The 25199-nt window shown below is 39.5% G+C and overlaps 1 protein-coding gene across 3 annotated transcripts in view; it reads right to left on the bottom strand.

Moving 5' to 3' along the window:
* Positions 1–25199, bottom strand: part of LOC140485778 (dmX-like protein 1) — a 243685-nt gene that overhangs the window by 31817 nt on the left and 186669 nt on the right. For 2 of the 3 annotated variants that reach the window (XM_072584297.1, XM_072584299.1), the window contains exons 30-36: positions 24293–24420; positions 22007–22092; positions 19056–19257; positions 17111–17228; positions 5883–5969; positions 5548–5669; positions 4256–4397 (exon numbers count right to left, since the gene is read on the bottom strand). In XM_072584297.1, the coding sequence (XP_072440398.1) occupies positions 4256–4397; positions 5548–5669; positions 5883–5969; positions 17111–17228; positions 19056–19257; positions 22007–22092; positions 24293–24420 (885 nt within the window). Of the gene's footprint in view, positions 1–4255; positions 4398–5547; positions 5670–5882; positions 5970–10407; positions 10471–17110; positions 17229–19055; positions 19258–22006; positions 22093–24292; positions 24421–25199 lie in introns of all 3 variants that reach the window. The other variant, XM_072584300.1, reaches the window with a different exon arrangement.

The raw sequence follows: 25199 nt of genomic DNA, 5'->3' as shown, positions 1-25199 counted from the left end.
TGTGGGAAGCCAGCAGGGTCCACCTACCTTAGCACCAACTTATTTTACATGCACAAAGTTGACATAACTGACTGCTGTGGTAAACAAAGCATTCATCTGTCAAATGCATTTTAAAGTGTCTGCTGACATCAATCATCTGACAAATTCTCACTGCGGATGCACATTTCCAATTATTTAAAAATCTGCATGCACATAAAATATAAATCTGATCTTTAACATTTTAAAACAAATTACTTGTTTTGCCAAAAGCTTGACAAACTCAGAAACATGAAAACAGAAGAGAAAATATAACTACTTCAATTTAGTTCTGAGGTTTCACAGCTTCTCTGCATACTCCTGGGCATTAGCAAACATGTTTAAATTGAGACTGGAGGACTCCAATGAAATTAAGTAATGTTAATACAGAGAAGCTTTCTGACAGTGTAGAGGACTCTGGTAAGACCGCATTTAGAGTACTGTGTACAGTTTTGGTCTCCTTACTTAAGGAAGCATTTGAAACAGGTCCGAGGAGGTTCACTCAACTGATTCTGGGCATGAAGGGGTTATGTTCTAGTAAAAGGTTAGATAGGTTGGGTTGGATCCACTGGATTTTAGAATAGTGATTTTATTATTGCAAGTGGTCCAAAAATTCAAATTATTATATAAAAATTGAGCAGCGAATCTTTAAGGTCAGATTATTGTAAAAGCAACTTCATAATTCAAGTAAAATGACAAAGGTATGGCTAAAAATATATAAGAAACAGGTATCAATAAAAAGATCATAAGACATAGGAGCAGAAATTAGGCTATTCAGTCCATTGAGTCTGCTCTGCCATTCAATCACGGCTGCTAAGTTCCTCATCCCCATTCTCCTGCTTTCTCTCCACAACCCTTGATCCTCGTGATACTTGAGAACCTGTCTCAGTCTTAAATATACTCAATGACCTGGCCTCCACTGTCTTCTGTGGCAATGAATTCCATAGATTCACCACTCTCTGGCTGAAGTAGTTTCTCCTTATCTCCATTCAAAAAGGTCTTCCCTTTACTCTTTAGGTTGTGCCTTTGAATCCTAGTCTCTTCTACCAATGGAAATATCTTCCCAACAACTGCACTGTCCAGGCTGTTCAGTATTCTGTATGTTACAATTAGATTCCCTCTCATCCTTCTATACACTATCGAGTATAGACCCAGAGTCCTCAAACATTACTCATATGTTAAGCTTTTCATTCCTGGGACCATTCTCGTGAACCTCCTCTGAACACACTCCAGGGACAGTACATCCTTCCTGAGATATGGGGCCCAAAACTGCACACAATACTCCGAATGTGATCTGACCAGAGGCTTATAGAAACTCAGAAGTACATCTCTGCTTTTGTTTTCAAGTCCTCTCAAAATAAATGCCACCATTGCATCTGCCTTTATAACTACTGATTCAACCTACAAGTTTACCTTGAGAGAATCCTAGACTAGAACTCCCAAGTCTCTTTGCATTTCAGACTTCTGAACTTTCTCCTTTAGAAAACAGTCTACACCTCTATTCTTCCTAAGAAAGTGCATGACCTCACACTTTCCCCCATTGTGCTTCCATCTGCTACTTCTCTGCCCACTCTCCTAACCTGTCCAAATCTTCCTGCAGCCTCCATGCATCCGCAATGCTACCTGTCCCTCGACCTATCTGGCAAACTTAGCCAGCCCTCAGTTCCTTCATCAAGATCGCTAGTATATAAAGTGAGAAGTTACATTCCCAACACTGAGCCTTGCTGAACTCAACTTGTCACTGACTGCCATGCTAACAAGGACCCTTTTATCCCCACTCTGTTTTCTGCCAGACTGCCAAGCTTCTATCTAAGCTAGCATCTTGCCTCTGACACCATCTTACTCAGTACCCTCCTGTGCAGCATCTTGTCAAAGGTCTTCTTGAAGTCCAGGTAGATAACATCCATTGGCTCTCCTTAGTCTAACCTGCTCATTACTTCCTCAAAAGACTTCTAGCAGATTTGTCAGGCATGATCTCCCCTTGATGAAACCATGCTGACTTTGCCCTATTTTACCATACCCTTCACAACAAATTCAAGGATCTGACCCATGACAGTGGTTAGACGAGTTGGTCTATAATTTTCCATTTTTTGCCACACTTCCTTTTTAAACAGGAGTGTCATGTTAGTGATTTTCTAGTCCTCTGGGACCCTCCCTGATTCTAGCAATTCCTGAAGGATCACCACTAATGCCTTCACTATCTCTTTAGTTATCTCACTTAGAATTCTGGGGTGCAGTCCATCTGGTCCAGGTGATTTTTCCACCTTCAGGCCAATCAGTTTTTCTAGCACCTTCTCCTTGGCGATGGCTACCATACTCAGCTCTGCCCCCTCACTGTCGAACTTTTGGGATATTACTCATGTCTTCTGCTGTGAAGGCTGATGTGAAGTAATGTAGTTTCTCAGCCATTTACTTGTCCCCCACTACTATCTCTCCAGCATCAGTTTCCAACGGCCCAATGTCCACTTGTGCCCTTTATATATGTAAGAAACTCTTAAAGTCTTCTTTCATATTATTGGAAAGATACCCTCACATTTAATCTCACTTTTTTTTATTGTCCTCTGTTGGTCTTTATAAGCAAGATGAAAGAAAGTTCAGTGTCTAAAATTGCTTCAGGCCTGGCTTACTGAAAGATTTCTACTTCCAAAGTGAAGGGGTTAATGTCAGATTCAGCAGCTGCAACTGCTTCCATCATTGAATAGTTAGTATTTGCCTGTACATAGATTTAGTAGGTGGAGAGAGACAAGGAGGTTCCACACTAGTTCTATGGTTAAGGCACTTGCAGATTGGACACTTTCAACAGAACTATAATCTATTTCTTTTTACTCCATTTGACTAAGAACCCTCTCTTTGATGGTATCACTTGAGAGTTCTGCACAAAATGGCTTCTCATAAGCTCTGTGCAATGCTTAAAATCGTTGTTCCCCCAAATCTGTCTGATCATGCTTTATGAGGTCCAATCCATTCATTGTCTTTTAGTTAGGCAATTACCTTCAACTGCCTCAGCCTTTAGGTTAAATGGCATATGTTGCCAGGTTGTGGTGAGCTAGCAAGAACTAATTGTATCTTGATAATGGCTGGAGGGTTCTGATTGCTTTTGCAAATGCCCACAATTTCATAAAAGTCTCTAGCAACTTCTTCAAGATAAGCAGAGAGTAGTCCTAATTCCAGCCTACATCCACATGAACAGTCCGTTTTCTTTGGAGAAACCAGAATCTGGGAACTTGTTTGAGGATTAGAGGCCTCCTATTTAAGATAGAGGAGTTTTTCTTTCTTGGAGGTTTATTAGTCTGTGGAATTCTCCTCCCCAGACATAACAAGAGGCACAGTTATTGAACAATTTTAAAGATGAGTTAGAAATAATAGAGTTGCATGGGATAGAAACAGACCCTTCAGTCCGACTCAAGATGACCACATATCCTAAATTAATCTAGACCCATTTGCCAACATTTTGCTCATATCCCTCTAAACCTTTCTGATTCATATGCCCATCCAGATGCCTTTTAAAATGCTGAAATTGTACTGGCCTTCACCACTTCTTCTGGCAGTTCATTTCAGATACGCACCACTCTCTGTATGAGAAAACATTGTTGGATAGATTCTAGATAAACAAGGGAGTTAAAGGTTATTCGAGGTACACTGGAAAGTGCAGTTGAGGGAACAATCTTGATCAGCCATAACCTTGTTAAACAGCAGAGTAGGCTTGAAGAGTCAAATTACTTAATCTTTGCATCCTCATTTCTTCATTGGCATGTTTGCATAACTATGTTTGTGTGCAAGGCATGACTCTGGACATTTTATTTTCCACCCAATACTCACTAACTGCAATTTTGCTCAGGTTTCTTGATACCACACTTAAAACCATAAGGTACAGGATCAGAATTAGGCCATTCAGGCTATTGAGTCTGCTCCTTCATTCAATCATGGCTGACATTTTCCTCAACACCATTCTTTTGCGTTTCCTCTAATTCTTGCTCCCTTAACTATTCAAGTACCTGTCGGTCTTAAATACACTCAATGACTTGGCTCCACAGCCTTATGTGGCAATGAATTCCACAGATTAATCACCCATTGGCTGAGGAAATTCCTCCTTATCTCTTGTTGAAATTCTGCCTTGGTGTCAACAGCAGTCATTCTTACCTATTAGCAATACCCTTTGTTAACTCAGTATTTGTTTAAAATGTATGGTTACTTAATAAATAGAAGGTGAACGGAATAAAGACAAAATCTTCATTCTCACCACAGATGCCCCTCTGCCAGTCTGCATGCTGCCCAGCCATGGCATATTTATTGGTGTGCCAGGAACTGTGGGAGTATAAGGTGTGCTGCACTGCAAATCACCAAAATCATCTCGAGCATGAACAACCAGAAACTCATCAGATCTACGAGGAATTAGAAAAAAAAGTCAACTTTACCAGACAGAAACTATTCATTAACCAGAAATTCATATTTATTCAATAAATAGGTAATGATCCTTGCAAAGTATGTAGGAGTAATGCATAAGACAAACTCCACACCAACGAGTTTGCTAATCATTTTCAATCATGCCAGCAACCTACCAGATAAACCAATTAGTTCATTTTACCAACATGGTGCTTATTAATAAGATAAAATAACTACTCCAGTTCAAACACATACTCCATTATCTTGGCTCAACACTTCATTTTAAAAGAGGTAACAAGTGGTACCATAAACACCAAATTATTTTCTGGTAAGTTGGAGATTGTCTCAAACTGAGGTTTCTCCATTTCTTAGTACAACACATCTGACTGAGCTCCAAACATAATCTTTATCCATAAATAAAATGAATTTTTTTGTGTTCAAAACAGTTTCAGCAATTTCTTCAGCAAGAATTTCCATTTTTCTTTATGCAATGCCATGGGATATTACAAATGTAACCAGATGTTCTACCCTCTCATCCAAAGGTTGGCACCTGGTATAGTTCAGTATTCCTTTACGGGCGCATAGTATCATACAGTGTGATTTACTATATCAAATCCTTTTAACATTTTATATAATCATTTGGAAAAGCTGTTAAGGGAACAAAAGTAAAGGTTTTGCAATCTGATCATCTGAGGCCCTAAATCAATCAGAGTTCAACTAAATTGTAATTTCCATCCACAATACCAATATATCAACACACCTTCCTTCAGATGAAATACCTGATGTCTAGATGTGGTTTGAGGAAGGCTCTACACAAACTAAGCATAACTTTGCCCCAACCACAAAATATTTTAATTGATCATGGAGATTAAGCATTAGTATAGACTTATTAGCCTTTGAGATTTTATAATGATTTAGATTCCCATTTTATAAGGTGTATAAAAGTACCAATATTTTGCATTGCTACTTGAGAACTGTCTAACAGGGGAACACATAACACAAAATTACAAAATTGAATAAAACAACTACTGAAGGCTAATGAGCTCTACTGCGAGCTTATAAATTAGGATAATCATCTGAGGAGCTTTTCACATTGCACGGTCTTCTCAATTACACAGCAGAAAGTCAAAAATAGCTCCCAAAGCACACCCTTTTGATTCCAGTTCAAACTCATCTTCAACCCAAGTGTAGATCTGGGTAGCCAGGATTGCAGACACATCTAGTTCCTGGATATCATGACTTGTGGCTATGGCAACACAGTTCCGATTAGCCTAAAAAGGTAGCAAAGCAGACCAGTCATATTTTGACACCAATATTAGAAAAAAACAAACAAGTAGACTCCGTACCAATTTTATTAAATTGAAAGTGGATTAATATCCCTCTTTTAAACTAAGTATTTATTAGCTTTCATTTGAAAAAGCACATGAACTTACTTTTACAGTGATTAAACTGGCACTTTTTGATGAAATTATGTATTCACTTACTTTATTAATTGCAAATGCTGTAATGATGTCAGATTCTTTATGCACAATCCTTGCCCTTCCACCAGGGTAACCAGAATCAGCTTCCACCTTTGTGAAACAAAATGGAAAAAGACCACATTCTGTATTGTAATAACTCCACCTATTGCCTTATGGTACTAAAGTATAATCCAACATTAGAACTGTATAGCAAAAGCTTTCCAACACATTTTTTTCCCCATGACATTCACCTTCATCAACTGGTACATGGCTAGACAAGACCAACAAGAGAAGATTTTTACTGAGAGATAACCACTTTGGAAGTAAAATTATGTTGTGCAGTCGTAACATTGATAGGCATACTGTATAACCAAAATGGCACAATGGGTTCGATTTTGCATTCTGGATATGTGTTATTTTTCCCCACTTTGGATTTCAGGTTTTTGCAATACCAATTTTATCCTTTTGGTTTACATTTCAACCATGATGGTAGTACTACTGTTGACTCCTGAGCTGGAAGTGACTGTGACATCAAAGACTACCCATATTCTGGGGCAAAATAAATTTTGTTGGTAATGCGATAAATTGCAGATTGAGTCATATTTCTCACCTGAAGAACAAATGAGACTAACTCTGCACATTGTGTTATGAAGTAAGTTTGACCTCAACTTTTATAAAGCACTTGTAATGAAAATTGCAAAGCTTTTCAGAGAAGGGTGAAAAAATGGATAAGTAGATGAAAGTTATGGACATTGAGCAGAGGGAACAGATAATTATTAGCTACTGAGAATTATTTTTTAAAGAAGGTACAGACAAAATGAGAAGCATGGGTTAGAGTTTGAGATGGTCTAGGGTCAGGTGACTGAAGGCTTTGCCTTTGGAATAAGTGGAAGGATTTAAAGAAGGGTCGAATGGTTTAGGGAAGAAAGGACGACTGGAGGAAATTGTAATGTTAGACTGGAGCAAGGTGAAGGCAGCATTTACTACAATGTGGCAGAGAGTCTCAGTGCAAATAAATACTGCTTTTCCATACAATGTAGGATTTGTAAGCAAGACAAGAATTTATTATTCCTTCATACTACCCTTGAAAAGCATTCAGTGACCACTAGTTCTGACTGCTGCTGCAGCCAAAAGAATATGTTTACCATAAAATGCCCACCTCCTTTCTGTAAAAGTTACTTAGCTAGTCCCACTACTCTGCTTTTTCCTGTAGCCCTCAAAGTTGGCCAGTTCAGTTTGAAAGTCATAATTGAATTAATTGCCACCACACTCTCAATTACAGCATTCTAAATCTTTAGGGGAAGAAACTGTTGAGTGGTATTATCACTGGGCTGTTAACCCAGAGATCTAGGTGACATTCTGGGTTCAACCCCACCATGGCAGACCGTGTAATTTGATTTCATTAAAATTCTGGAATTACGAGTCTAAAGATGACCATGAATCCATTGTCAAGTGTCAGAAAAACCCATCTCTCTCACTAACACCCTTCAGGGAAAGAAACTGCCAACCTTACCCTTCTGGCTTTGATGTGTGTCTGGAGTCACATCAATGTGGCTTAATTTTAACTGCCTTCTGGGTAATTAGGGATGGGCAGTAAATGCTGGCCTAGTCAAAGATGCCCTCACCCGTGACTAAAGTTAAACACCAGTCCATAAAACAAACTTTTTCCTAATGCCACTATTGCTTTTTCTTTTGCCAATCATCTTTAATCTGTTTCCTTGGTGGTGTAGTGGACAGCAAAGGTTACTTCAGAGTATAGCAGGATCTTGATCAGATGAGTTAATAAGCCAAGGAGTAGCAGATGGATTAAATAAATGCGAGGTGCTGCATTTCTGAAAGGCAAATCAGGACAGGATTTGTACACTTAATGGTAAGGTTCTGGGAGGTGTTGCTGAACAAAGATCCTGGAGTGCAAGTTCATATGCCTTGAAAGTGGAGTTGCAGTTAGATAGAATAGTGAAGGTGGCATTTGGTATGCTCGCCTTTTTTGGTCAGATCATTGAGTACAAGAGTTGGGAGGTCATATTACAGCTATACAGGACATTGGTTAGGCACTTTTGGAATAATGCATACAGTTCTATTCTCCCTGTCATAGGGGGATGTTGTGAAACTTGAAACGGTTCAAAACAGATTTACAAGTATGTTGCCAGAGTTGGACGATTTGAGCTATGGGAAGAGGTTGAACAGGCTGGGGCTATTTTCCATGGAGGTGTCCGAAGCTGGGGGGAGTGAACTTATAGAGGTTTACAAAATCATGACAGGCATGGATTGGGCAAATAGACAAGGTCTTTTTCCCTGGAATGAAGGAGTCCAAAACTAGAAGGCATAGGTTTAACGTGAGGGGAGAGAAAACTTAAAATGGACCTCAGGGATAACTTTTTCACGGAGGGTGGTACTTGTATGAAAACAGTTGATTGAAGAAGCTCGTACAATTACATCATTTTAAAGGGATGGGTATATGAATAGGAAGGGTTTAGGGGAATAGGAGCCAATGGCAAATGGGACTAGATTTATTTCTGATATAGACAAGTTGGACAGAAGCATCTGTTTGCATGCGATAGATCTTTCTGATTCTATGGCCCTTGTCAAGGCAAACAGTTTCTCCCTGTATTCTCTATCCAAACTCAATGCTCAAGTTGAGGTCAAAGAAGTCTTTGATGCAGTTTAATCACATCCTTCAATGCTTTTATACTCTTAATGTTTCTATTTTGACAGCCCAAGATCTACATGCCACATTAACCACTTTCACAACTGTTCCTGCCACCTCCAATAACTTATGCACATGTACACCCGCATGCCTTTGCTCCATATCCCTTTTAGAATTGCATCTTTTACTTTATATTTCCTTTCTTCATTCTTTCAAAGTGTAATACTTCATTCTTCTCAGTATTAAACTTAACTGCCATGTGTCCAACAAATCTACCAAATCGTTTAAGCTCTCTTTAAATCTGTAACTAACCTCCTCAGGGGTTCATAATAGTACCCACTTTGGTTAAATCTGCAAAGTTTGAAATGGAGCCCTGCATGGTCAAGCCCAGATCAATAATATCAACAAAAGGAAATGAGTGACCATAATCATGGCCCACGGAGGCCCCACTGCATGTCTTCTTCCAGTCCTGCAACCAATTTCCTATTTATTAAACCACTGGGTTTTATACCCCAGGTTTCAACGTAGTGCTCAAACCTGTTTTGTTCCACTTGGAAGGTGTTGTGGAAGTTCATGTAATATCAATCATAATACCATTCAAAAATAAAATCAATATTCCTAACTATAATTTACCATGAACAAATCTATGAGAATTTTTTGACTAATCCAAATTTGTGCACATGACTGAATTTGTTTCTCAAAGCTTCCCAGGCCTATACTTTTCTGTCTTATCTTTTATCCATTTTCAAACAAACAATCTAAAATGTGAAACTCTCCATCCTCTGGGATTATTCCTGTACCTCAGGATAAGAGAATCATTTGTACTTGTGTTAGCTTAATTGAAAGCTTCAAAATTATAAAAGCATGGATATGGAGTTGATGCCCCCCACCCCCCCCTCCCCAAGACCTGGTGGATGCAAACATAAAATTAGAGCAAGGCTGTTTAAGATTGAAATCAAAGAAACTCCTTTTTTTTGTAGGAAGAGTAGTGAGTGAAAAGAGTGGAACTGTTTTCCCAAAGGGATTATGGAAGTTAGATCAACTGAAACTGGAAACTGATGGAATTTAATTAGATATGGGTATCACAGGCTACAGATCAATGTAATGCAAATAGTGTTCAATATCGATCAAGCTTGAGGGTTGAAAGCTACAGCAGTTACTGTGGAGATCCTTCACTTCATGCAAAGTAGGACAGAATAATTTTGGACAGCATAACTTGCATGCATTCAAGATAATGTCTCCATTATGTGGGGATTTTAAATCAAGATTTAAACATAGTGAATGTAAGTCAACCATGTCCGATATAAACAGTGAAATGTAAAATTGACCAGTTGCAAGGCAAAGAACCATTACTTTAAAAAAAATTTAAGTTTTTTTTGACTAAAGACAATCTTGAGCATAATTCTTCAACTTGTTTTGACTGTCAGTTGGTATGGCTGTACTCTATGAGGGAACATGCTCTTCATCAGTTGCCAATATAATTTTTAGCTTTTTCAATATGCCAGAGAAGCATATTTTAAACTGCAATGAAAAATAGCAACCTTACCAGATACTTAAAAAAAAATCACAGAAATGCATGTGTAAAAATCAGCATTTTTTAGGATAAAAGAAAAACCCATACCTGTTTAATGCAACTCACTGGCACATCATGTACAAGAAAATGTATATATTCAAAATACATGATATGGTGGATACTATTCCCTTGACCACTAATTTCATGTGTGGTCTCCCCAGGTACTTAACCTGTAAGTTTATTTGAAATCAGTTTTTTAAAAAAATACAGACTCAGCGAGTGATTAGTCAAATTATGTTGAACTTAATGCTGACCTTGTATTGCAGTAGAACTGAGTAGCCTGGGGAGAACACTACAGCCAGAGATGGTTATTAACAATTGAGCTGTACCTTGTTGACGCTAGGTTCCTCCATCATAGAATTTCTGTTTGTTTCTTTGGAGGTATCTACTGACTACATCAAGAACAGCCACAAGACAAATTGTTTAAAAAAATGAATTAAGCACAGATTAGAAAATATTACTCAAGTTGAAACTTTCTGATTTAGGCCCGAAAATGATCACAGATATTTAACAACAGGCATTTTGTATAGATATTGCACCATTTACTGTTTCTACATGAAAGTCTTAAAAGTTAGAGCACGAAAACAAACCCTTTGGTCCAAGTCGTCCATGCTGACCAGACATCCCAATCTGACCTAATCCCATTTGCCAGTATTTGGCCCATACTCTTCCACCTGGTCCTTTCATGACAACAGTAAAGAAAGTACATGAGCACCTCTACTTGCTCAGAAGGCAAAGGAAATACAGCATGTCCACAATGACTCTTACCAGTTTTTATAGATGCATCATTAATAGCATCCTATCCGGTTGCATCACAGATTGGTGTGGCAACTGCTTTGCCCAAGATCACAAGGATTTACAGAAAGTTGTGAACACAACCCGGTTCATCACACAAATTAGCCTTCCTGCCACGAAGTCTACACTTCGTGCTCCCTCAGGAAAGTAGCCAACATAATCAAATACTCCTCCCACCTGTCATACCCTCTTCCATTAGTCAGAAGATACAGAAGTTTGAAAGCATGTATCACAGCTTCAAGAACAGCCTTTTCCCTGTTGTTATCAGGCTTACAAACCCCTATTAGACTATTTGATTAAAACATAGCACAATCTTACTGATAAAACTTGACTGGCTATTTCTACCTTTTTTCCCCAAAAGGATTATGTTAGACATTTGGGACAAGTGTTTCAATCTTGTAAAATCAGCCTAAATAAATTGTTTTAAAATCTAAGAAACATTTAAAATCAATATAAGCATCAAGTGAGCATTAGAACATTTAGGAGTTATAAGACTATAAAATAGCAGGGGAAAACCATATACAAAGGAACCTTGATTATTTGAATATCGATTATCCGAATTTTGGATTAACAGAAGATGATCTCAAGGTCCTGATAGAAACATTACATCAAAGAGATGTTTCAAACACTGATTGCGCCTTTTGTTTACAATGATTCAAAGTGGACTCAGCTTACTGAAATGCTGCCCTGAACATTGACTGGGCCCCAGGCACTATTTCTAAATGGCAGACACTCGCCATCTCTCTCTCTCTCTCTACTTTCCCTGGAGTTCTACACAGAGTACCCTAAATCCCCCCTTCCCCAGATAATCTCTCCAACATTGTCCGGATGGCAAAGGTGGAACTTGTTAAAATGTTGCAGTAAAAGTGTGTGTGTGACTGTGTGCGTGTACGAGGCTGCATGCATGTGCGTGTGCGCGCGTGCTGTATTTTGATACTCACCCCTCAACGGCAGCAGCAGTCCTGCTGTTGATGTCCAGTCCAGCTGCGTGGTGTGGGGGGATGAAATGAGGTGTGGAGTTGGACAAGATTGGAGGTGTGGGTGGGGGAATGAAGGACGGGGTGGGGTCAGATGGGGGGGCAGGGTTGGACAGGTAAGGGGGTGGGGTTGGATGGGGTAGGGGGTAGGGGGCAGGGGTGCTAGATGGGGTTGGGGGGGCAGACGGGGCGGACTGGGAGTGGGGGTTCACGTGCAGTGTGCAGCTGCCTAGTCTCTTGAACTGGGAGCAATGTAGCAAGAGCTGTGTCAATCCCATTGAACTGATGGGGGCAGCAGGTGGGATGTGGGAGGCTTCAGCAATGCTGCAGGTACCTTACATACATGTGTATGTCTCTGCTCAGAAACAAACTCTGAGACAGAGAGAAGAATCAAGACAGGCAGAGCGAGGAAAAAGGCAATGTCAGAAAACTCTGAGGCCCAGAGGGGAGGCATTGAATCAATTAACTAAATAATCAACGATCCAAAAAAAAAATACTGCCCACCCATCTCGTTTGGATAATCGAGGTTCCTCTTTCGTCTGTCAAGTTGTCTCCACCATTTTACGTGACCACAGCAGATTTTGGACATCGACTCCCCTTGCTGCCTTTTCCCTATATTCCTCAATTCCCAGAGACACCAAATACCTGTCTAACACAGTTTTAAATATACAGAGAAACCTCGATTATCCGGCATTTGATTATCTGGCAAGATTGTAATTTTTATTAATGACTTAGAGGAGGGAGTCGAAGGGTGGGTCAGTAAATTTGCAGATGATACGAAGATAGGTGGAGTTGTGGACAGTGAGGAGGGCTGTTGTCGGCTGCAGAGGGACTTAGATATGATGCAGAGCTGGGCTGAGGAGTGGCAGATGGAGTTCAACCCTGCCAAGTGTGAGGTTGTCCATTTTGGAAGAACAAATAAGAATGCGGAATACAGGGTTAATGGTAGGGTTCTTAGTCAGGTGGAGGAACAGAGGGATCTTGGGGTCTATGTACATAGATCTTTGAAGGTTGCCACTCAGGTGGATAGAGTTTGTAAGAAAGCCTATGGAGTATTATCGTTCATTAGCAGAGGGATTGAATTCAAGAGTCGTGAAGTGATGTTGCAGCTGTACAGGACTTTGGTTAGGCCACATTTGGAGTACTGTGTGCAGTTCTGGTCGCCTCACTTTAGGAAAGATGTGGAAGCTTTGGAGAGGGTGCAGAGAAGATTTACCAGGATGTTGCCTGGAATGGAGAGTAGGTCGTACGAGGATAGGTTGAGAGTTCTCGGCCTTTTCTCGTTGGACCGGCGAAGGATGAGGGGTGACTTGATAGAGGTTTATAAGATGATCAGAGGAATAGATAGAATAGACAGTCAGAAACTTTTTCCCCGGGTACAACAGAGTGTTACAAGGGGACATAAATTTAAGGTGAAGGGTGGAAGGTATAGGGGAGATGTCAGGGGTGGGTTCTTTACCCAGAGAGTAGTGGGGGCATGGAATGCGCTGCCTGTGGGAGTGGTAGAGTCAGAATCATTGGCGACCTTTAAGCGGCATTTGGATAGGTACATGGATAGGTGCTTAATCTAGGTTAGAAGTTCGGCACAACATGTGGGCCGAAGGGCCTGTTCTGTGCTGTATTGTTCTATGTTCTATTCTATGTTCTATTGCAAGGTCCCGATACTTGACTAAACAGCTTTCGATTATCCAGCATTCAATTAACCAAATGAAACACTTCCTGCCAGTGTCTTTCAGATAATCAAGGCTCTTCTGTATTCAGTGGTGGCACATCCACAACCCTCTGCAAAGGGAAATTCCAAAGTGTCATAATCCTTTAAATCAAGTAACTTATCCTCATCTTGAGTGATTGGTCCCTTATCCCAAAAGTACTGCTCTCTTGTTACAGATTTCCCAGTCAGTGGAAAAAAAGTTCTCAGCAATAAATCTGCACAGTCACCTCATCAATGGAATATTTCAATGAGATCATTTCTCATTCTTCTCTAGAAAATACTCAGTAACAACTTAGTCAGCAATTCGAGAACGAGAACTGAAGAAGTTTGTTCCTTTAAATATAAAAGTGACTAGCAAACTATGAGAAAGAATGTAGGTGATATAACATCTAGTGAAGTTGACAGGTATATGGTAATTAAGGTTCAAATTAGATAAATGTGGGCAAAATACTTTGGGAAAAGAATAGAAAATAAATGCCATAAATCGTAAGATTTTCAATGGAATTGAAAGTTAAAAGGTTTAGGTCAATTTAAATCTTTCAAAAACAGGTAGGAAAGTGGAAGCACAGAAAAGGGTCACCTGACCCAAAGTTTGATTTCTCCTCACAGATGCTGCCAGACCTGCTGATCCAACTTCTGCTTTTGTTTCTGAGTTACAGCATCCGCAGTTCTTTGATTTTTTAATGGAAAATTATTATTGGCTTTATATTTAGTGGTACTGAATACAAAAAGCGATAATCAAATATTAATTGCAATATAGTCAGAATGCTCATTGCAGTCTCACAGACTAAACGATGGATGGGATACTGGAACTGCAACAATAATTTACTAAAATGTTGCAAAGGATCAAAGATTAATTGCAAATGGCACCTGATGTGTGGGGGTTTGGGCTGAAGGGGATTGACTACCTTTAGCTTTGCAGAGGAAGGCCGCGAGGAGAAGATTCATGAATGGTTGAATCTAGAGGTGATAAAAGATAGGGATGAAAATTTTGTTAACACGGGTTGAAAGAGGATGAAGGCAAGGCAATGTTAAGAAAAAAGCAAGTACACTGCTGGAAAGACTAAGGGAGCGGAAATTCAGCTCATGTGGAAGTGAGGGTTGAGAACAATGAGAAATGGGAAAGCAATCAGGAAAAAAAAAGGTACAAGGTCTGTGGTGAGGTCAACCAAAATGGCTTCATTCTGACCAATGCACAGTCGTTAAGATCTTGTGTCTCATCCAATTTATATGCAGAAAGATTATGAGATAAGTTTAAGTGCTGGCAGAACACAAATGGAAACTGATCCATGACTGCATCTGAAACTGTCTCCATGATAGTTTTATTGACCTACCCTTCTCCATCAGCAAAATGACAAAATGAACTACAATCGCATCAAATGGCTTTGACTTCCCAATAACCTGTTCACTGATGCTTAATTTGGGTTCCACCAGCATCACCCTACTCCTGTGCTTCATTACAGCTCTGGTCCAAATATGGACACAGTAGAATTCAGAGATGAAGTAGAAGTGTGATTATCCTTGACTTCAAGGCAGCATGACTGATTGTGACATCAAGGAAACTTAGTACAACTGAACTCAATAATAATCAGGAAAAATGTTACATTTGGATTCATACCTAGCCCAAAGGACGATAGTTGTTCTGAAGAAGGATCACTGGAGCAAAACTCTCTTTTCTCTCCACAGAAGCTGCTTGATCTGAATTTCTCCAGAAATTTCTCTTTTTGTTGTGGGCAACAGTTGTGTTTATTGGAAGTCAATTACCTCAGTCAGGACAATACTGTTCTTCCTCACAGCATTATTAACCCACTTTATTACTCTGTTAATAACTTTTCCACATCAAAAGGTCAGGAGTCCAGATGTCAATGATTACACAGCCGAACAAACTTCACTTGAATTTTGATGGGATTGCTATTGCTGAATCATCTGTCAGCACACTGGTAGTCACCTTGATAAATGTAAGTTGACCAGCTATATAGACACAGTGGCTACAAAGCAGCCCTAAAGACAGGTATACTATGAGTAACAGCTTAGTTTCTGACTTTCTAAAGCCTGTTGACAAGACATAAAATCAGAAGTGTGATGAAATACTTCTTGGGTGAGTTCAGTTCTAAAAGAACTCAGATGTTCAGCATTATCCAGACAAAACCTTCTCATTTATTAGCACATGATCCACTACCCTTAGTACTTACAGACTGGTGTGCTGGTGCCTTATGTACCACCTACAATAGGCACTGTACTAACTTGCCAAATCGTGTTTGGCAGCAACTTCCAAACCAGTGACCTCTATCACTAGAAGAACAAAGACACAGTAAGCACCATCACACTCCCCTCCAAATCACACAGCGTCCTGACTTGTAAATACATTGTTCTTTTATCACTCTACTTACAGCACTGAGAGAGTGCTCATGCCACAATGCAGCATTTCACAAAGCAATGAATGGAAATTAATGGTGGCTTTTCCAGTGATGTTTAGGCCCTGCCAATGGGGAAAATTTTAAAACAGCTGAATTAAATACCTCCGCTGCAATGGTCAGATTTATATTACTGTCCCTGGATTATTAATCCAGGCTTCTGGTTTACCAATCAAGTAACAAAGCCTTGAAACTACTGCACCTGATTTCTTAACTCCAAAAGGTTTAGTGGTTGGTTAGTATTAGAATTATACAAGCAAATAAAAACAAAACCGATACAGAGGCACAGATACAGATACAGATACATAAACACGAATAAAGACACCAACTTGCTTTGCAACAGCTTAACTTCAAAATAAGTAATGAGAACTTCACACGTTCCCTGAAAAATTTGCATGTAAACTATTTTCTTTAGACTTGTTTTGATGCATCATTATTTTCAATTTATTTCAAGCATTTCACAATACTGGCAATGCTTAATTAGTAGAATTCATCTAATTTAAATCATTATAGAGTTGGTTAATTCCTGACAATACTCCTTCAACATCTTTAAAAGGATAATACTGACGCATGACTGCTTAACCATGAGCAAACACCTTGATTTCTCATCTTATGGTGAGGTCACTGATGAAGCAGCTACAAATGACTGGGGGTGGGGCACTACTTCAGAGCCAGAGTGGGCTCTTGTGGTGCAGTGCTGTTCCTGCCTTTGGGTCAAGAGGCATGGGCTCACAAGCCACCTGCTCCAGGGACAGGTATCACATGTCTCTGAACAAGTACACCCTGTGGCAGAGATGACTGACCAACAACCAAACCATCTTCCATCGGGTTAGGTGTGGCTCAGACCAGTGGGGATGTTTACTATCTCCTAAAGACTCCAGTTTTGCTAGACTACCTTAATGTCACAATCAAACAGTCACACTCACTTCACATATGAATTTCAGATTTCTTTTACAACTACTTGTAAAACTTACCAAACTGCATGTTTCTGCAGGAAAGATGCAACTTTATTTTAACATACTATTCAACCATTCACAATTTGCAGAGTTTAAATGGAAAGAAAACGTTAATAATAACAGCATATAGTTGAACATGATGCATTAAATTCCAAAATCGTAGTTTCAATACTACACACCTCATTGTGACATCTCTGTTTTGTGAAAATATTTCGAATGAAAATCTCTTGTATTTCTTCCTGTTTCACAAGATATTGCCAAAGTCTTTTAACAGGAAGAGCGGTGTGGTGTTTTGACCTGTCAGGAAAAAGCAATTTCGATGGTGTAAGCCTTTGAATTTTAATAGATAGTTTTCACACAATTACATAAAACAAAAATTGTACTTAACCTTTTTCACTCAAAATTCCCAAACAAAACTATAAATGACAGAGTCCACATTTCATTATACTACATTTTTAATACCATAGAAAGCCATAGCAAAGCTGGTATAATAGGTTTTCTGTTGGTTGTTTGCTATACCAATGAAAAACTAATGTCATTGCCTTGTTCTCTCCTCCTTGCTCAATATCTGAATATATTAATAGGTAGTATTCACTTAAATGACACAATACTTACTGTCTCAACCAATTACTTTATCACCAAAGTTGCCAAATATAACTTGTCTTTGACAAAGCTGCATTGACTATCCTTAATTACATGTAAGCATTTCATCTTGAATTAGAGATTCTATAAGTTTAGCCACAACACACATTAAGTTGAATATTCTACAGCAAAGATTATTAGGCAATTGCATTAAATAATTAACTTTCCACTCCCTAGCACAACTTGAAGGCCTCAAGAGAACTCCAACGTCATGGTCAGTACTTCTAATATCCCCTCTTTTCCACATCAAGATCTTTCCCATCACAGCTTACTGATTTCATATTTTATTTGTCAGAACCAATTAATTAGAAAGCCTTCTGACAGTGCATCATTGATTCTTCAATAGAGATGTACAGCACGGAAACAGACCCTTTGGTCCAACCCATCCATGCCGACCAGATATCCCAACCCAAACTAGTCCCACCTGCCAGCACCTGGCTCATATCCCTCCAAACCCTTCCTATTCATATACCCATCCAAATGCCTTTTAAATGTTGCAATTGTACCAGCCTCCACCACTTCCTCTGACAGCTCATTCCATACACGTACCACCCTCTGTGTGAAACAGTTACTCCTTAGGTCTCTTTTATATCTTTCCTCTCTCATCCTAAACCTATGCCCCCTAGTTCTGCTCTCCCCCACCCCAGGGAAAAGATTTTGTCTATTTATCCTATCCATGCCCCTCATGATTTTATAAACGTCTATAAGGTCACCCCTCAGCCTCCAACACTCCAGGGAAAACAGCTTCAGCTTATTCAATCTCTCCCAAGAACTCAAACCCTCCAACCTGGAAACATCCTTGTAGATCTTTTCTGAACACTTTCTAGATGTCCATCTATTTTAAACAATGTGTTTTTCCCCCCTCTGTCACCCAGACAGCACCACCTCCATTCCCCGCTCCAGGGCAATAAAGACAGAGAGCCCCCCTTGTCCTCACCTACCACTCCACCAATCTCTGGATCCAATATATCATCGTTAAACTCAACTAGACCCCATCACCAAGAACATCTTCCCCTCCCCACCCCTCTCTGCCTTCCGCAAGGACCGTTCCCTTCGACAGTCCTTGGTTTGCGCCACTCTCCCCACCGAGCCCCCTGAACCCCACAATCCCTTCCCCTGCAACTGGAAAAGATGCAAAACTGGCCAGCGCACCACTCCCCTCACCTCCATCCAGGGCCCCAAACAGTCCTTCCAGGTGAGACAGAGGTTCACCTGCCTCTCCTCCAATCTAGTTTACCTTTTGAGTTTTATACAGATCCTACCCATGTTCTAATTGCTGATGCCTAATTTTTCGTTTGTTCAGTATACCCTTTCACCGACAGTCAACCAGCATATCTTTCCTTAACAGACAAAATAATTACCCAGATCTACAAAATGTCCCTGAATAAAGTTTTTTCCCTCTTTGACTTTGTACATTACATTTATTCTAGTTTACCCTGGGACAATTTAAATGATCTAATACTTTTGGCTTAATCCTCTTACTTGAATGGCGTATTGGTAGGCTCCAGCAATGCTTTATGAATGAGGAGAGCAGGACCTGAAGACATTGTGCCTTCACTGGCATGCATAGAGATGAAATCTTTAGGGGGGCCACCAAATAACTCAAGACGCCGAAGTAACACTTGTTCCCAGCGCTGAAGAGTTTTTAAAATTGCATGGCAGGAAGGAGAACAAACTGGGAGCTCTATAAAGAGAAGAAAAGATGCTAAAACACTGGTGAAATAACAAATTTGCTTTATTAGAACTTAGCAAAGCGGAAGAAAAAAAAAGTTGCTAAAATGAATTGGTTGGAAAGTCACTGCCTGAATGTTTCATCTCATCAAAATCTTCCACTTCTTTCCCACTGGGTTCAAGGATGAAAATGGTCCAAGCCAAAAACATTTAAAAATCAGTGGTCAAATACTGTGACAAGGAATCACATAACGCTGACACTTTTTACGATGTGTACTAAATGCAAATGCTTCCAGGCCACTTCAAGTAAGTGGAATTACTAGATTTGAAGCGGGTTCTCTCTTTACCTTCCATCACAATCAAGATTGTAAACCAATACATTTACTTACAACAATAGTGACCTCAATATTTCAGTATTTAATATAAGATGAAAATCAACTCAATAACTGAACATGGCTTTGCTAGATTATGAACATGCAAAGCACAGGATGTCAGCAGAGCTTTGCAAACTACTTTCCAATAAATAGGCTGTATTAGCAATGCCTGCATCCTGTAAAAGAATATAAACAAAAAATACTTCTGAAAAATGACCATAGAGTCCAGCAAAAAACAAAATAAGTGAAGGCAGCACTCAGTAGTGAGTGCATTTCTTTTGCATTTCTGTGTTTGCATAGTTCTTCCTTAAGGCTGCCCTTAACTGTCTGATTCTCTGTAATTACAAAGCTGAACAAGATGACTTTATTCAGACCTTCCATCTCATTGGCACAGCTTCAGGCCAATCTGTACATTACCAGCTCTTCCAAAATGTTTGCTCACATTTTCACAATTGTGACAACTTCCTCCAGTACAGTTTAAACAATTGGGTGACACTGTGGCTCAAATTATTACTGCTGTCTCACAGCACCAGGGACACGGGTTTGATTCCTGCCTCGGGCGACTCTGTGGAGTTTGCACATTCTCCCCATGTCTGCATGGGTTTCCTGCAAGTACTCCAGTTTCCTCTCAATCCAAAGATGTGCAGGTTTGGTGATTTGGCCATGCTAAATTGCCCACAGTGGTCATGGATGTACAGGTTAATGTATTAGTCAGGAATAAATGTACAGTAATAGGGTAGGGGAATGGATCTAGGTGGCTGTGGACTTACTGGACCGAAGGACTTGTTTCCAGGCTGTAGGGATTCTATGAATTCACAACCTTAAGTAAAATTTATTTGTAGGAAAATAAATGTGCAGAGCTATGAGAATAGAGTGGGGCAATGGGACTGATTGTGTCAGCTATTTCCAGAACAATTCAGACTCGATCAAACTAGTGGCCTTCTGTCCTGCAATAACACAAACTGTGACATTATTATTAAAACTCTTCCTTTTAACCCATCCCTGAATATACATCTTTAATGAAAACTAATTAGAATGCGTTCAAGGAAGAGCTATCCCTATAAACATCTTTCAATGAAATTTTGTATCAGTTTTTGAGATACTGTCAACAGACAAAACAGCAGGTGTGAAATTACCACCTCAGTGGCAATACAGCAGTAAGATAATTTTTGATATATAATCAGAGCTTGTGTATTATCAACATATAAATATGGTTTACATAGCATGAAAATCTGTGGTTTTAAAGTACTTCACAAAAGTATCATTATTTCACATATTCAAAGTTTCAGCCAAACTCTCCAAATATTCTCTGGTGATAGAAGAGTCATTGAAGCCTTTCCTTGTACTTAAATTGTAATCAACCCTTTTGATCCCATCAAAGAGAAACATCTCTTCCCAACCCACCCCATTCAAATCCTAACCCTTTCTGCACCCCACTCATTCAGTATTTCATCCTAAACCCCTTCTACACCACACACAGGCAGTTCCTCCTGACAAGAAAATCTCCAGGCAGAGATCCCTTTGTCCACAACTGTACTATCATAACCTACCGAACCACATCAAGAATAGGGCTTTGCTGCCTCTTCCTCTGAGAAACCTGCAGAGGCATTCCACCAAATGGTCAAGATCAGTATACATTTTCTCAATGGAATGGAGTATAAAAAGGGAGGGCGTCCCAAAAGTCTACAAAGCACTGGTCAGACCACAGATGCCAATCTCAACAGGCATCTGTGGTCAACAATTCCATGAATTTACTGCCCTCAGAGGGGAGAAAACTTCTTCATATTGGTCTTAAATGGGGATGTCCTTACTCTGAGACTATGCCCTCTGGGCTTAGACACTTCACAAGTGGAGAAAAACTTCTCTGCATCTACTTGTGTCTAAGCCCAGAGGGCATAATCTCAGTAAGGAGATCCCATTTAAGACCAACATGAAGAGGACTTCTCCCCTCTGAGGGCAACAAATTCATGGAATTCTTGACTACAGATGCCTGTTGAGATTGGATAATTTTTAATCATTAAGAGAAACAAGGGGATAAGGCAGAAAAGTGGCCACAATCTTAATGAATGCGAGGGAAAACAGACATGATTGAAGTAGAAGTGGGCCATTTGGTCTATGTCTTATGGTCTTACAGCATATGACATCAGCAAAGCCTATTCTCAGCCCCTTTAATGACAAGGTTTTTGCAAACTTTGAAATTCACTCCTCCTGGCTTCAGCCACAATGGAAACATTGATGATAGCACATGGTAGTCTGAAAAAAATTATCAAGGCTGAAATTTCTCATCTCTGTATACTCTAATCTCCCTTCTTAAATAAGAATTTTTAGCATCATAACCTGAGAAAACAAATGTGGGAAGAAAATTACATAAGGAAGGTAATTAATTACCTGATAGATCCAGCCCTGCCATTGGATAAAACTTCTTCAAATTATGAAGCACCAACTGTACCATAGCATATCGCATCAAGGACCAGCTAAACAACAGGAAACAAGATTGTTACAAAGCCACTGCACTCAATTCACAACAAATTTTCTTTTGCTAACTGCGATATGACAATGTGTGATATGACACACCAGTTAATAAGCTTGGAGGAATTTATCTTCAGATTTTACTCTTCCAGTTGCAAATGCAACCTTGAAGCAAAACTGGCAACAATCTGAACTAATTTTAATTGTAACATTGTCATGGAGCTTTAATTTTTCACACACAATTACATTACATCCATTGAAGTAATTCAGTGAGCAATGCTAATACTTATGTAAAAACACACTTTCGCTACTCAGTACAGAAACAAACACTTTTAAGTCACATATTGTGAAAACAAAGTAGGGAGTAAGAGCCCTTTATTCTATCACTTCAATAAAATTGGAAACACAGAAAGCTTTATCTTAAATCAGTTTGTTCGTACAGCTATTGTGGCAGCTTGTCACCAGGGCTGACAACATATAATTGGCATTCCTACACTGTGGACCCAATTTCACAATAATATAATAAGCATAATAAGCTGACCCAAACCAATGGGGCTACCATGGAGTACGTATTTATCACCAGATTGTATCGAACTAAAGAAAATCTAATGTGAGAAGTTGCAGTCATCAGAGAGTAGTTATCAAAGTCCTGTAGTTCCTCAGGGAAGCTTCCTATGTCAAAACCATTTTCAGCCAATTCAGCAGTTTTCTATGCATCATGAATAATAGTGCTATCTTACGATCAGTGCTATCTTACGATCACACCCCCTCAATAATGCCTGATATAGCTGTTCAATTTATACATTTTTAATATCATTCAGTATCGTTTGAGTTAATGACATACAAGTTCTGCGTGTCTCAAGTTAATTATTAGATCAAATATTTCTCCAACATGATTTGTTTTTGTAAAACAGTTGGAGAGAGAGATTTCGGAAGCGCAAATAGATTTTGTCTACTGTAGGAATTTTTATGACTTTAAGGTCTGTAGACATTGAGACTTAGTTTTCATAAGTGCTTGGGGGGGGGGGGCTTAAATGATGCAAGAAAAATGGTCCTGACCTTCCAGCTGTTTGCTATGCTAGAGATATAGTGTTCCAGTGAAGTTCAAATCAAGGAGAGAAACACCTCATTTTTAGACAATAAACAACTTCTAGGTCTCAATATTGAGTTCCACACTTGGACCTTTGCTGTCCATATTTATTACATTTCTCCCCCCACCCCCACCAACCACCACCACCACCAGCATTCCAGCTCCTGGTTAATGTCTTGTTGGTGGCTTGTTAGAACAAGTTGAGGTCACAGAATCCAAGGGCCAGTGATAGCAAGGAAACAAAATTGGGTAAGGCAGAAAATAGAACATAGCTGGGAATTGTGCATTTGTTTACGTGATGTGCATGTTTGCTGGAAAGGGCAGCATTGGCTGTCTATCCTTAACAGAAAATGAGAACGTGGTGCTGAATCACCATTTTTAATCTGCATCCAAGATTTTGCTGCTCGTTGGATGCTGCCTGAACTGCTGTGCTCTTCCAGCACCACTAATCCAGTATTTGCTTTCCAGCATCTGCAGTCATTGTTTTTACCCCATTTTTAATCTGCAGTCCACTTGGTGCAACCACATTGACAGTACTGATTTTGAGCTTGTGACAGTGAAGGAATGGCAATATAGTTCCAAGTCAGGTTGGTGCCTCATTTGGAAACGGCAACGTTTCCAGCACCTGCTATACCTGCTCTTCAAGAGATAAGGTTCTAGAAGGAGCTATTAAAGGATTTGATTTATTATTGTCACATGCAGCTAGGTACAGTGAAAAGTTTTGTTTTGCATGCAGTACAAGCAGGTCATTCCATAGAAAGTGCATAAAGGTAATAGATCAGAATGAACTTTACATTGATATGGCTGCAGAGAAGGTGCACAGAGATCAATATTAAATTTAAAATGTTAAGAGGTCCATTCAGAAGACTAAGAAGCAGGGATTTCTTGGGCAGCCTTGGCAAGTTTATGGAAGGCACATTGTGGATGGTATTTGTTGTATACTCATGAGAATGAAAGGTTAAAGTGATCAATAGGGTGCCAATCAAGTGGAATGCGATGCCTTAGAGACAGTTGAGCTGCTGTGAAGCTGCTTTCATCCAGATAAGAAGAGAATGGTGGGTGAAAATTCAAGCATAAATGTCACTTTAAGAAGTTAATACAAACCAAACTCTTACCTGAACGAGTTAGGATTTGAATGCTCCTGAAGCTGTGTGCCTGAAGCAAAAACATCTTCCTCATCATCACTGTCCTGACTTTCTTCTGAATCATACTCAAATTTGCTCTGTACTGCAGGAATGAAGGGCTGGAGAAAGGAACACGTGTTTATGACATCCGTCAACTATTGATAAGAACTTTAATTCTAGATACTGTTAAACTATTAATATGATTTCTCGTCGAAAAGTCTCAATTTTCAGCAAGCATTTCTTCTTGATGAACTGTGAAGTCAATTTATTATGCTTTTTATTTATAAACAGCAGATGATTAGGAGGAACAAAAGGCATAATATCACAGTTGCTGGAGATCTGAAATAAATATCAAAAATACACACACTGTGCCTTGAGGTAATTACTGCAGTCCTTTTTTTGTGCCAGGAGTAGGGGTGGCATTAAGTTATAAAAGGAGACATTAGAACATGGATTTCCAAACTCAACATCGGTCTTTATTCTTTAAGTTGCCTGTGGCTGTCAGGTTTTACGACCTGCAGCACATGGCTTTTTGGTGTCAGGGCAATAAGGGATGAGCCATAAATGTAGGCCTATCTAGCAGCCCCACATCCTATAAATTAACCTTTTTTAGTTAGCATCAGTAGAGTTTACTACATAGTTTATTTGGCCTAGAAAAAAACCCACCTCTTTTAGCTCAAAAGCAGTGGCACAGGTCAAAAAATTCAGCACCTTCAAATGCAGGGTTTGGGAGGATAGGAAAATCCGACTATGGTTTAAAAAAGGAATCACTGTTAAAATGAGGGTTTTCCATCTCTAAAATATTTAAATAATCAACCTGCCTTCTGAGAGTGGATTGACTGCTCACTGCTCGTCTTGACCTTATTTAAGGTCAAAGAGGGCAAGCGGAGATCCTACG

Source organism: Chiloscyllium punctatum, chromosome 2 (assembly GCF_047496795.1).
Source record: "Chiloscyllium punctatum isolate Juve2018m chromosome 2, sChiPun1.3, whole genome shotgun sequence".
Classification (NCBI taxonomy): domain Eukaryota; kingdom Metazoa; phylum Chordata; class Chondrichthyes; order Orectolobiformes; family Hemiscylliidae; genus Chiloscyllium; species Chiloscyllium punctatum.
The sequence above is the reverse complement of the archived record's forward strand: the minus strand, read 5'-3'. Positions and strand labels throughout refer to the sequence as shown.